Here is a 12,429-nt window from a genome sequence, read left to right as displayed (position 1 = left end):
CTCCTTAAACCGAGATAGTGTGGACTGCCTACTCTGAATGACCCCTTGGTGTGAATGAATGATTGTAAGTTGCCCTGTGATGCACTTGTGTCCTGTTTAGGATTTACTCCAGACTTGCGCCTGGGTGGGGCCACATCCACCGCAACCCGAAACAGGATCAAGCGCCTTGTGAATAGTAAGTAAATATTTATATTCATTTGGAAAAAAAGAAATTCAATTAAAGCATTTAAATTTTTTTGGTTAAATTTGCAGTTGAGGAAAGAGTAAACAAATGGTTAACAATTACATATTTACAAAACTTAATTTGCATTGGCATGATCGTCATATATTGTACAATAATTGTGAAATCTGTGTCCCTGTTACACATATGAGATATGACTATAGTCTTATGTTTATAGTCTAAAGTTTTGGACACCCCTCAAAAAGTTCCTTTACAGGAAACACTTCTCCACAATTTAATTTGATAAATATAATTTATTGAGGGGAAAACATGTACTTTGACATGTGCAAACTTGACATTTAATAGTTATCAAGTAAAAAAAAGGCATTTAGCAGACGCTTTTATCCAGAGCGACTTACAGTACTGTGACAGTACGTATATTGTCTAAGCAATTGATGGTTAAGGGCCTTGCTTAAGGGCCCAACAGTGGCAACCTGGCAGTGGTGGGACTTGAACCAGCAACTCTTTGATTACTAGTAGTCCAGTACTTTTCCCGCTGGGCTACAACTGCAGGTAATATAATATTTAATTATATATTATATATTTATAATTATATATACAGATAAGATAAGATAAGATAAGACTTTATTAATCCCCTTAGGGAAATTAACTTGTTACAGCAGTATGAAGACAGGAAAAAAACAGAAAGAAATACAACTAAGTGAAAATATTGCACATAGTGTGTAGTTATTTACTCTAAAAAAAATCTAAAAAATAATATATACATTCAGATATGCAAAATATATTACGTATTGCACTTATTGTAAATAAGTTACATATTGTAATAATTATTCATGTTTAATTATAATATTATTATTATAATAATTATTAAATAGTATATATAATTATATATAATATATAACAACATATATTATATACAATATATATATATATACAGTATATTTAACAAAACATAATTTAAGTGATTTCACCAGTGGTGTCCACATTTATGCACAAGACTGTATTTTGCATTTTAGTACACATTGCACAATGCAGTTAGGCAGATTTTAGTTGGATATATTTATGTAAAAGTGTTTTAAAAGCGCTACAAAGCTATAAACTAACCTTAACACACGTGATGATCCCGAATTTAGTAAGAATTTTAGTTACGTACACATGTACTTAATTAATAAAATATTGTAAAGATCATTTCAGTCACATTTTAATCATACGGTTGTATTGTTTTTTACACGTTTTTAATTTAAAATATTTTCCTTTTCAATGTTTACATTTTAAAGTTGTTTACATTTATTGTGTAGAATTGACTCCTGTGATCGACTCCATCTACATGAACAACTGCTGTCAGAATCAGAGTCGACTCCAACATCTCAGCCCTAGCTCCCAAACTTCACTTCCGGCCAGAGCACTAAAACCTTTGTAGCAGATCCTTCCGCGGACTTAATGTTTACCGTTTTTTTTCATAGCTGTCTTTAAATTCTTATTTTATAAGTATGCATGACACATGTTTTTCATACACACAACCTGTAAGCATTTATCTTCAAAGGTAAAATTGACATTATGTAAAGCCTGGCGTTTTATTACGTGTATTTTGACGCGCTTTGGTACACTGGATTGGGGTGTGTTACATCAGACAGCTGGAATGCCATGCAGCGGGAATGTGAGGAACGAAGCAGCTGCAGCTCCCACTCAGCGTTTATCTAAAGCGATTAGATTAGTACACAACAATAAGTAGCAACTCATGCATGTTTGCACTGTTTTGCTTGTATTTACCCTTTTACACAGGGGTAATTGTGTCTTGTACGACGATGGTTTTGAAACAAAGAATTCTCTCATTACGCTTATTTGTGTAGGACTGTAAATAAAATCTACTATTTCCGACTATTAGTGCCTTTAGTTTTAACTGTACGTTTATAAACAGAAAATATTTCAGTTTTGCTTGGTTTTCCAGCTCACTGGGTTCTAAATTAACCAGTTACTACAAGGCTGATGCAGAAGATTGTTTTGAGGCATTTAGTTAACTCCAAATTGGTTAACTATGGATGAATGATATCAAAAACATGTCATAATTTTTGTAGATTTTTTAATTCTTAGTTGCATTTTTCCTTTCCCCCCCAAACTGGCCGCATCCAATAACCCAATTCAGGTGCCTCGACCCGCCACCAGAGGCCGCAATTGCTGTTCAGTGGCACCCAGGCAGTGCACCATTTCATAGCAGCACTAAACACACAGACACATTTACTTAAAATTCTTTACTTTTAGGGGTAATGTAAAGTGGCCAATCCAGCTTCTATATTTTTGGAAGTTAGAAGAAAGCCACATTACCTGAAGTAAACCCACAGACGCAGGGAGAACATAAAACCCTACCAGGCAACTGGAGGCAGTAATTGAACCCAGAACCTATGTAGCTGTGAAGCACCCATTCTACCAGTTTCACCACCATGCTGGCCCAATTCCAACTTTTAACCATTTAAATCAAGTTACTTGAGGGTGACAAAGTCAGGTAATGTTTGTGCCACACTGTAGTTTGTGCCATATGCATATGCATAATATGTAAGTGACATTTGACTTTTTAGACATTTAAACTTTTTCCAGCAACTCAGAAATGTTATATTTAATAATACCTGACAATGCATATAATAGTCATAAAACTGTATTAGAAACAGACTTTAATAGCAGAGTATGCTCACATATACAGTGAAGTTGTTTTTGGTTACAGTATCTCACAGTGTACAGCTACTCTTTACAGTGGTACAAAAACACGTACAGTATAAGTTACATGTTCATCCGGGCTGAATTATTTAAGATATGTATGTTTATAACATAATTATTGTATTAGTTAATATATTGTAATATCAGTATATCTTAACTCAGTCCACTATACACTACTTCAAAATGCCAGAATCCTTAATCACTGAAGGCCAGTGAGTCAGTCCTCTTAGCAATCATTCTTACACCACTGTTTTAAGAAGGAGGTAATCTGTTGCTCCCCCACCCCTACATTTTACTCTTTTAGGCATCTGGCTTTTTATATTCCCCACACCATTCTAAACAGAAAAATGGTTTGTATGATAGTCATAGTATAACATCTGGACTAAACGTAACTAACACATCTGCTGTTCTGGCTTTCCCCAGTGATTTCTGTATGTGATTCTTCTAAGTATTGATGTTATTAATTAGTTTTTTGTTTGTGTTCTCTTAATGGCCCTCTGTTCAGAGATAAATTAATGTTTCCTGGTATTATCCTGCTAAATTGGTTTGAGATGGTTATTGTCAAATTTACAGATAGTACTGATGTAACAATATTGTGCCTTGAAATCACTGAAACAGCCAGTTATGACTGGGTTTTGATAGTCTTTGTATGTAATAATCTTCCTAAATATTTTCTGTAGAATATAGGGCTAATAAGGACACGTTTTTTTGTTTTATTAGGATTTTAACGTCATGTTTTTACACTTTGGTTACATTCATGACAGGAATGGCAGTCACTCGTTACACAAGGTTCATCAGTTCACAAGGTTATATTGAACACAGTCTTGGACAATTTAGTGTCTCCAATTCACCTCACTTGCATGTCTTTGGATTGTGGAAGGAAACCGTAGCACCTGGAGGAAACCCACGTGGACACGGGGAGAACATGCAAACTCCACACAAAAAGGACCCGGACTGCCCCACCTGGGGATCGAACCCAGGACCTTCTTGCTGTGAGGCAATAAGGAAATGAGAGCAGACAAAGTAAACAGCACTTCATGGTCATTGTTTTATTTTAAATCCACTGAGCTGTAGTACCTAAAAAAATCACTGTCCAAATATTTAAGAATGCTGAGTAAAATTATTTACTCTTTATTGCAGCTGTAAATGATGTTGAGTCACTTTCAGTAAATAAATCTTTTTTTAAATAAGCCCTTTCTGAGATAAATTGTACCTGAGACAATACTATGCAATGAGACTTTGCAACTGAGTATCATAGCTGAACAAATAAGGTTTAAAATTCATCATCACTTAGTTTTAGTGATGTCTCCAATTCAGTCGTTTCTTCTAGACTGTAACTGTCCGACAAATTTAGGGACTCTGCCATATTTCTTCCAAGTTCATCAAGCTCGTTCACCAGTTCATCATTATTCTGATGTTTATCTTCTTCATTTGGTTGAGGGTTGTCTGTTAACTCTGGCACATTTCCCCCTCTATATTTAAGCTCTGTACTTTGCAATATTGTAGTTCCTTCTTTTTGAATAGGCTTCATGTCTGCCAGGTAATTATCTTCTTTTCTAGGTGTTGCTTCATGTAAAATATTGTGATTTACTGGGTCGGGATCTATCAAAAGAGCTGTGTCTTTATGTTCCTCTGTCCCTTTATTTAAAGTTGGGTCTGTAGTTGATGAATCCAGATCTTGCGCAAAGCTTGAATACTTGTGTCTAAATAATACAGAACTATCCACGTCCTTCTGCTCAAGAACGGTGACAGAAGCAGAAGGTGGGCTTTGTAGATCATTCTGCAGAGCATCCAGTAGGTGGCGCATTTTGTCCTTATAATAAAAATGGATACAATGTTCTTACATTCAAAACACTGGAAATCTAAGTGTTTAAAAACTATTGAATCTCAGGCCTTATATAAACTCACCTCATTTAATCTTTGTTTGTTAATTTCAATGTGACGCTCAAATACCCGCTTTAGTACCCTGTAAGAAAAGAAAAAACATACACACATACATTAAGATACATTAGGAGTTAACTGAAAATAATGAATTGTATAGGATGACCAAACTGCAACCAACCTGTCAGAGTAGATGCCCCGTGCTATAATCTCATTTGTAACATCAGTAACAAACTCCAAGTACATTAATTCTTCCTCTCTAATGAGAAGCACAAATATGCAGCTTACACACTATAATGTGGATCACACTGTGAATCATAAAACACAACTACCATTACATGTAACTAGCAAAATTTATTATGTTAGTGGGGTATAAATTAAACAACAAATAATTACAACCACACTTTTAAATCAGTTAAAAAAGATCTAAGTGTTGTAACATCTTAAAATATCTTCATCACTCTTCCAACCCCCAGTTAAATTAAACCACATAACTTTAATTTGACTTGCAGTGTGTACTTGCTCTGACTCTAATCATGTTTTGTAAATGTAAGGTGCATTCTGGACCTATGGTTGACTAAGACTACATTTTAGCAGCCTGGCATGAATGATTCACTTACACTATTCACTTATTCACTTATACCAATAGTGAATTCTGTTTTATGTTATAAAGTGCCCTGCAGCACAGCCGTTATTCTCGTTAACTGCACAAATAATAATATACTAAAACTAAACCTAAAACTAAAAAATATATACTAAAACTAGATTCTACCAGTTTCAAGTTTTACAACTTCATCTTAACCATCTGCTATAAAGATAAATAACTCTGCATTCCAGAACAAGCTCAGCTCTCTATGGAAAAGAAACTGTGTAATATAAAATAAAATCAGTACATCATGAAATTGTTCACCTTTCATATTCACTTTGATTGCTGTACAATTTTTCCATTACTTTTTCTTTAAATTCCACCCTTATATAAGTATAGAATAGCTATACTTACTCAGCTGTTACTTTTCTCATAATTGGAGACTTCATTCCCTCTGGTGATATTCTGCAAAATAAACCAGTGTTGTCTTTGATTAGTAAGTTCATCCAAACTGATTCATAATATAGAATGTTACAAGTATACATGTATGTAACAATTGTACCTTGATGAGGAAAGAAAAAAATCATAGTCTTTGGACTTATCCATGGTTCTGTAATGTCTTGATATGTTTGTCTCATCATCAGACCACTCAGGATCAACACTGTAAGGCTGTAAAAATATTTTAGGTAAGTATAGTATTTAGGTATTTACATACTAATATTGTGTTACATATTTAATACAAAGCAGTAATAAAAAGGTAGTGAACAGCATCAGAACCGTCCAGCTTACATACCTTAGGAAAATCCTGTTCTGAAAGTCTACTTTTGCTGTGTTTGCTGCAGAGAAAATAAAGAAGCTGGCTATTAATGTGGTGCAACATCAGATTTACTAAATTAATTTGTAAAATTATAATGAATTATCATAAGTGCCATCATACCGCCAAAATAAAGCTTACAAAATATTATTAGACTACAATCTACAGTAACTACAAAGCACCTGTTCACGTTTGTATTAATTTAAGTACATTCTAGTAATTTTAGGAACATATACTAAAATAAAATAGTCATTCTTGTTTTTAAAAAGGACAAAATTGATTACTGTAGTGCATGTAGATCTAATTCAGATATTGCCAAAATCTTACAATTTTACTAATATAAATCCACACATTATGTGGATGATTTCAGAAATAAAATTAAACGAAAGTCATAAACACACCACAAATTATTAAAACTAGGAAATTAAACCATTTACATATTCACAACCATTCACATATAAATGTGATAATCTACTATGAACAAAAAAAAAATACCTTTCATAGTGAGTGTCTTGTTGATTACACTTTAACCGAGTCTTTTCTTCTTTTCTCTTTGGAGGAGTGTAATACCGGTAAGTAGACAGATTGGACTTGCAATGTGTTTTTAAAGTTCTAGGCGTGAAAGGCTTTTCCTGAGTGAAGTTGTGGGCATGTTTAAGGAGAATATCACCACTGTATGTTTTCTGTGTTGGATCTTGAAAGCTTCTAAACTTTTCCTGACATGAAGATGTGGCACTTGATTGAGTGAAGTGAAGCCTCTGAGACTTGGGACTCCTGTAACTCGATTCTGAAGCAGGTCGACAGTTTAGAGGACTAGCAGCAATTTGGGATGGATAAACTATTTGCCTAGAAGGGAATGAAGTGTTGAATCTTGGTGAGGACAAGGCAGAGCCACCTGAGTAAAAAAGAGCACTCTCCTCTCCATTAGCAGCGGGTCTAACCTGCAAATGATGTTCAGTATTAAAGTACAAATATCAAAATAATGCAGATTTTTAAAACCTTTGTCCCAATAGCAACAACAATACAATGTTTTTCGTAATCTTACATTTCTGAATGAGCAGGAGGTTGCATTACTGATGCTCCTCTGTGAAAGAGAACTTACTGACTGCACTCTCTCAGAGCTGTCTTTTTTCATCTGCTCACGACGCTTTTGGTCACGATCTGCACATACGCAAGGGTAAGGTTTATTATAAGGAAACTTATTTCTGTTCATGAATTAAATAGCAGAGTTACAGGTATAAAGGGCTTGAACTTACATTTTATACTACATTGCATACTTTTAGGTACTGAACAGTCCACTGCAGCTAAATAAGAAAGAAAGACACAACAGCTTTAAAGTCAGCAAGAAATAGGCAAGATTTAAAACTCTGCACTTGGCAGACTTGGCAAACAGACTGGCAAGTTACAACTGAAGCTCTGTCCAGTTGTAGTTAACCAATATTTTTACCAATATCAATACCAATAAATAAAAAGTTTTCTCTGCCATTTAAACAAATTTCTGTCACATCCAAAGCACTTTTGAGGATTCACACAACAAATTGCAAAGCACTATAAAACAGCTGCCATGAGCATGGCAGTTATTAAAAACATAAAAAATTCATATACAGCGCATTACTTTCTAATATGTATTTCAGAATATAAATGACACATCAAGAAGCCATTACAATCAGTTCTATTAATTACACTTTTTACTTGTTTGGGAACTACGAATAGAATATTAATTGTTGCAGTAGGTTAATTGTTTATTGTTGCAATTAACAATTAATATAAATTGTTGCAAGTAAAATTTTTTGCTCATTTTTGCTAGATACAAGACTTTAGCGCATCAACAGTCCATACAGAATAATCATATGATTCTCCTCTTCATGGTGAACCATATGTATTTTAATAGGAGACAGATATAGACAGCAGGCAGGCCAGTCAAGCACATGCACTCTGTATCTCGGAAGCAACTTTGTAGTAGTGTATGCTATATGAAGCCTGTTATATCTTGCTGAAATAACCATGGACTTACTGGGATGCCATGCCTTGGTCAAGTAATGGCAGCAAATGTCTCTCTAAAATCCCAACCCACATCTGCATCAATAGCACCTTCACATACAGTGTATCACAAAAGTGAGTACACCCCTCACATTTCTGCAAATATTTTATTATATCTTTTCATGGGACAACACTATAGAAATAAAACTTGGATATAACTTAGAGTAGTCAGTGTACAGCTTGTATAGCAGTGTAGATTTACTGTCTTCTGAAAATAACTCAACACACAGCCATTAATGTCTAAATGGCTGGCAACATAAGTGAGTACACCCCACAGTGAACATGTCCAAATTGTGCCCAGTGTCAATATTTTGTGTGACCACCATTATTATCCAGCACTGCCTTAACCCTCCTGGGCATGGAATTCACCAGAGCTGCACAGGTTGCTACTGGAATCCTCTTCCACTCCTCCATGATGACATCACGGAGCTGGTGGATGTTAGACACCTTGAACTCCTCCACAGTTTTCGAAGGGAGGGGATCATGCTCTGTTTCAGAATGTCACAGTACATGTTGGAATTCATGTTTCCCTCAATGAACCGCAGCTCCCCAGTGCCAGCAACACTCATGCAGCCCAAGACCATGATGCTACCACCACCATGCTTGACTGTAGGCAAGATACAGTTGTCTTGGTACTTCTCACCAGGGCGCCGCCACACATGCTGGACACCATCTGAGCCAAACAAGTTTATCTTGGTCTCGTCAGACCACAGGGCATTCCAGTAATCCATGTTCTTGGACTGCTTGTCTTCAGCAAACTGTTTGCGGGCTTTCTTGTGCGTCAGCTTCCTTCTGGGATGACGATCATGCAGACCGAGTTGATGCAGTGTGCGGCGTATGGTCTGAGCACTGACAGGCTGACCTCTCACGTCTTCAACCTCTGCAGCAATGCTGGCAGCACTCATGTGTCTATTTTTTTAAGCCAACCTCTGGATATGACGCCGAACACGTGGACTCAACTTATTTGGTCGACCCTGGCGAAGCCTGTTCCGAGTGGAACCTGTCCTAGAAAACCGCTGTATGACCTTGGCCACCATGCTGTAGCTCAGTTTCAGGGTGTTAGCAATCTTCTTATAGCCCAGGCCATCTTTGTGGAGAGCAACAATTCTATTTCTCACATCCTCAGAGAGTTCTTTGCCATGAGGTGCCATGTTGAATATCCAGTGGCCAGTATGAGAGAATTGTACCCAAAACACCAAATTTAACAGCCCTGCTCCCCATTTACACCTGGGACCTTGACACATGACACCAGGGAGGGACAACGACACATTTGGGCACAATTTGGACATGTTCACTGTGGGGTGTACTCACTTATGTTGCCAGCTATTTAGACATTAATGGCTGTGTGTTGAGTTATTTTCAGAAGACAGTAAATCTACACTGCTATACAAGCTGTACACTGACTACTCTAAGTTATATCCAAGTTTTATTTCTATAGTGTTGTCCCATGAAAAGATATAATGAAATATTTGCAGAAATGTGAGGGGTGTACTCACTTTTGTGATACACTGTATATGCAAGTCACCCATGCAGTCCAACGTTTGTTTTTCATGAAAACAAGCTGCAATGCGGACTCATCTGAACATAGCACACATTTCCACTTTTTGACAATTTTGATACATAAAATTTGTGTATCTCATTTACGTATTCTCTTTGTGTAATAAGCATTTCAGGTTGAACTTCCTGATGCAGCAGTGGACTGTGTTAAGTGACATTAGGATTTTAGTAACCTAAATATGATGATTTGGGACCTACCTTTCGCTGAGTATACTTTTTTGTAATGTGATATCATGTGGTCCTTAATAAGTAGTTGATTAGTCAGTTTGCCAGAGGAGCCAGGACAAAATGCTGAAAAAAACATAAAAAATGAGTATGAGTAACAAAGAATCAATTATAAACTAATCTAATCTATTAAATCAAATTCCAGCAGTGTTATTGTATTATTAGTTCCAGTAATTCAGTTGCAATATTGATTTAAATTCAAAGTCCAACCAAAATTAGCTTTACAAGGTTAGCATCTAAGAGGCAGTGTACATAGCCTGTCACGTGACATTTTAAGGAAAACACATGCCAACCGTAAAAAAGTATTTATTTATTTTATTTTTTTTTACATTTAAATTGTACACCATTATCAGTGTTCAAATTGTGAAATAAAAATATATTTGTTAAAATGTATCATATTGTTAAAATCCCACCCTTGCCATATTAAAAATATAGATCACAATAATTAAAATTTTAGACCAGTTTTAATTTGTTTTATTGAGCTGGGTGGGATGGCCGGACGGCCGGACGGATGAACAGATAGATAGATGAATAGATAGATAGATGGATGGATGGATAGATGGATAGATGGATGGATGGATGGATGGATGGATGGATGGATGGATGGATGGATGGACGTCTGTCCATCTGTCCATCCGTCCATCTATCCATCCATCCATCCGTCCATCTATCCATCCATCTATCCATTTACCAGCTGACTTTGCAAAAGTGACATGCTTTTTTAAATTATGATCTGTGTCCACTGCTGATGTTTATGGTTTGTTAAATTTAAGTCAAGGTTATACACATTCACAGTATAAAAATACCATTGATCAGATCAAAATTTGTATACATTTAGATATAGTACTGCTTGTAAGCCAGTATTAACTCAAATCAGGGCAACCATATAAAAAATTATTGCATTTATGCAATTATTTGTATTTAATTTGTCTGCAATGCGACAGGTTAATCGAATATGTGTTCGTGCAATTTCTTTCTGTAAAACATATCTTAGTAACAATAAAGATTGGTAAATACATTTAAAATAATACAGTGGCTTTAGAAAGTATCCGTTTTACACACTTTTTGTGTAATGCATTTGATTTTGAATAAATTTAAAAATAAACTGTACAGTTCATTTCATACCATACCGACTAATTTTAGTTTGTTCAACAGAAAACTATACAAACAGCTATATAACAGAAACAGCTTGTGTCTGTTGTACAGTTAGTTGTACATGAGCTAATTGCTAATTTGCTAGTTTATCACTTTACCTCGCTTTGCATCCATGGTTGTTACCACAGACCGGTATCCCATGCTCAGAATACTACAGCGTTTACTTTGTAAACAGTCGCTACTTCAAATATATACATTATACAATTATTTCTACAATTATCCACTACCTAATACTAAACTTAACAACGCTTCTTCGTCGCCATGATGGTTGCTAAGAGTGCGTCATTACGTCACGTACATCCCAACGAAAGCACGTCGATATCACGCTCATGAATAATTAATATATAGCGTGGTTTAGCTTTTTAGGAACAATATGCTGATACAGAATGGGACCCGTTTTAGTCCCAAAAAAGCCTCTATTCACAAGGTGTTAAAGTGTTGGTATTCCAGTAAGATTTGATACAATCGTATCACGTGATGGCAGTGCATCAAACACCAGTTTTTTATGTATTATTTATTTATTAGGATTTTAACATCATGTTTTACACACTTTTATTTACATTATAACAGAAACAGTAGTTACTCATCACAAAAGATTCATCAGTTCACAAGTTTAATGTCAAACACAGTCATGGATTTTGTATCTCCAATTCACCTCACTTGCATGTCTTTGGACTGTGGGAGGAAACCGGAGCTCCTGAAGGAAAACCATGCAGACACGGGAGAACATACAAACTCCACACAAAAAGGACCTTGACCGCCCCACCTGGGCATTGCACCCAGGACCTTCTTGCTGTGAGGCGACAGTGCTGCCCAAGGCAAAGCGGGAGGATGCACTATAAAATAATCTCCCCTCCTCTGTTTAGGATTCAGACACTTTAATAAATAAATAAACATGCTCACTTTCTTAAGCATTTGAATAATCTTTGTAAACAAGAGGTGTATGTTTCTCATTCTTGGGGTTTGAGATCTTTCCCACCCACTGGCCTGGTATTTATGCAATGCGCTGGGTCATTTGTATGAGCTGATTTTTTGGGTTTGGAATGTCCACTCTTGCCCTAGACAAAACTAGTGGTATATAGTTATAGAGATTAGTAGTGATCAGGGATGGTTTGCTGACAGTGGGAGAGGCATATGGCTGGGCACTAATATTGTTCAATTGATGTTCCAGGTCATTCCAAAGCTGTGCGGAACTTGGAAAAGTCTAAAAGAGTGGCCAATCCACTTCATGCATGATTGTGTGAGGTGGGAAAAAATAGGAGAACCCAGAGAAAACCCCAT

The 12,429-nt window shown here is 36.0% G+C and overlaps 1 protein-coding gene and 1 long non-coding RNA gene across 3 annotated transcripts; one reads left to right on the top strand and one right to left on the bottom strand.

The window, feature by feature from the left end:
- Window positions 1–95: 95 nt before the first annotated feature.
- LOC134325801 (uncharacterized) lies at window positions 96–2,060 on the top strand. Its single transcript, XR_010014356.1, has 2 exons — window positions 96–175; window positions 1,480–2,060. It is a non-coding gene; the product is annotated as an uncharacterized LOC134325801 (long non-coding RNA).
- Window positions 2,061–2,830: 770 nt separating this feature from the next.
- spata7 (spermatogenesis associated 7) lies at window positions 2,831–11,404 on the bottom strand. 2 transcript variants are annotated; one of them, XM_063007312.1, is made up of 11 exons: window positions 11,247–11,404; window positions 9,967–10,059; window positions 7,428–7,475; window positions 7,217–7,332; window positions 6,667–7,112; window positions 6,151–6,193; window positions 5,920–6,026; window positions 5,772–5,822; window positions 4,953–5,030; window positions 4,799–4,856; window positions 2,831–4,703 (listed from the first exon to the last, which is right to left on the bottom strand). In XM_063007312.1, exons 1-11 carry the CDS (start codon window positions 11,287–11,289, stop codon window positions 4,164–4,166), a joined length of 1,623 nt encoding a protein of 540 aa, XP_062863382.1. In that variant the 5' UTR covers window positions 11,290–11,404; the 3' UTR covers window positions 2,831–4,163. The 2 variants fall into 2 exon arrangements, with proteins under 2 accessions (XP_062863382.1, XP_062863383.1); XM_063007313.1 differs by having other exon boundaries at window positions 7,274–7,332.
- Window positions 11,405–12,429: the final 1,025 nt, after the last annotated feature.

The sequence above is a fragment of the Trichomycterus rosablanca genome, chromosome 13 (assembly GCF_030014385.1).
Source record: "Trichomycterus rosablanca isolate fTriRos1 chromosome 13, fTriRos1.hap1, whole genome shotgun sequence".
In the NCBI taxonomy this organism is placed as follows: domain Eukaryota; kingdom Metazoa; phylum Chordata; class Actinopteri; order Siluriformes; family Trichomycteridae; genus Trichomycterus; species Trichomycterus rosablanca.
The sequence above is the reverse complement of the archived record's forward strand: the minus strand, read 5'-3'. Positions and strand labels throughout refer to the sequence as shown.

Coding starts and splice junctions, on each gene's coding strand:
- spata7 (XM_063007312.1), bottom strand. CDS start 11,289: ATGGGATACCGGTCTGTGGTAACAACCATGGATGCAAAGCGAG. Junction 7,333..7,427: donor TATGCAATGTAGTATAAAAT/GTAAGTTCAAGC, acceptor GCGTATGTGCAG/ATCGTGACCAAAAGCGTCGT. Junction 5,031..5,771: donor ATGAGAAAAGTAACAGCTGA/GTAAGTATAGCT, acceptor GCTTCTCATTAG/AGAGGAAGAATTAATGTACT.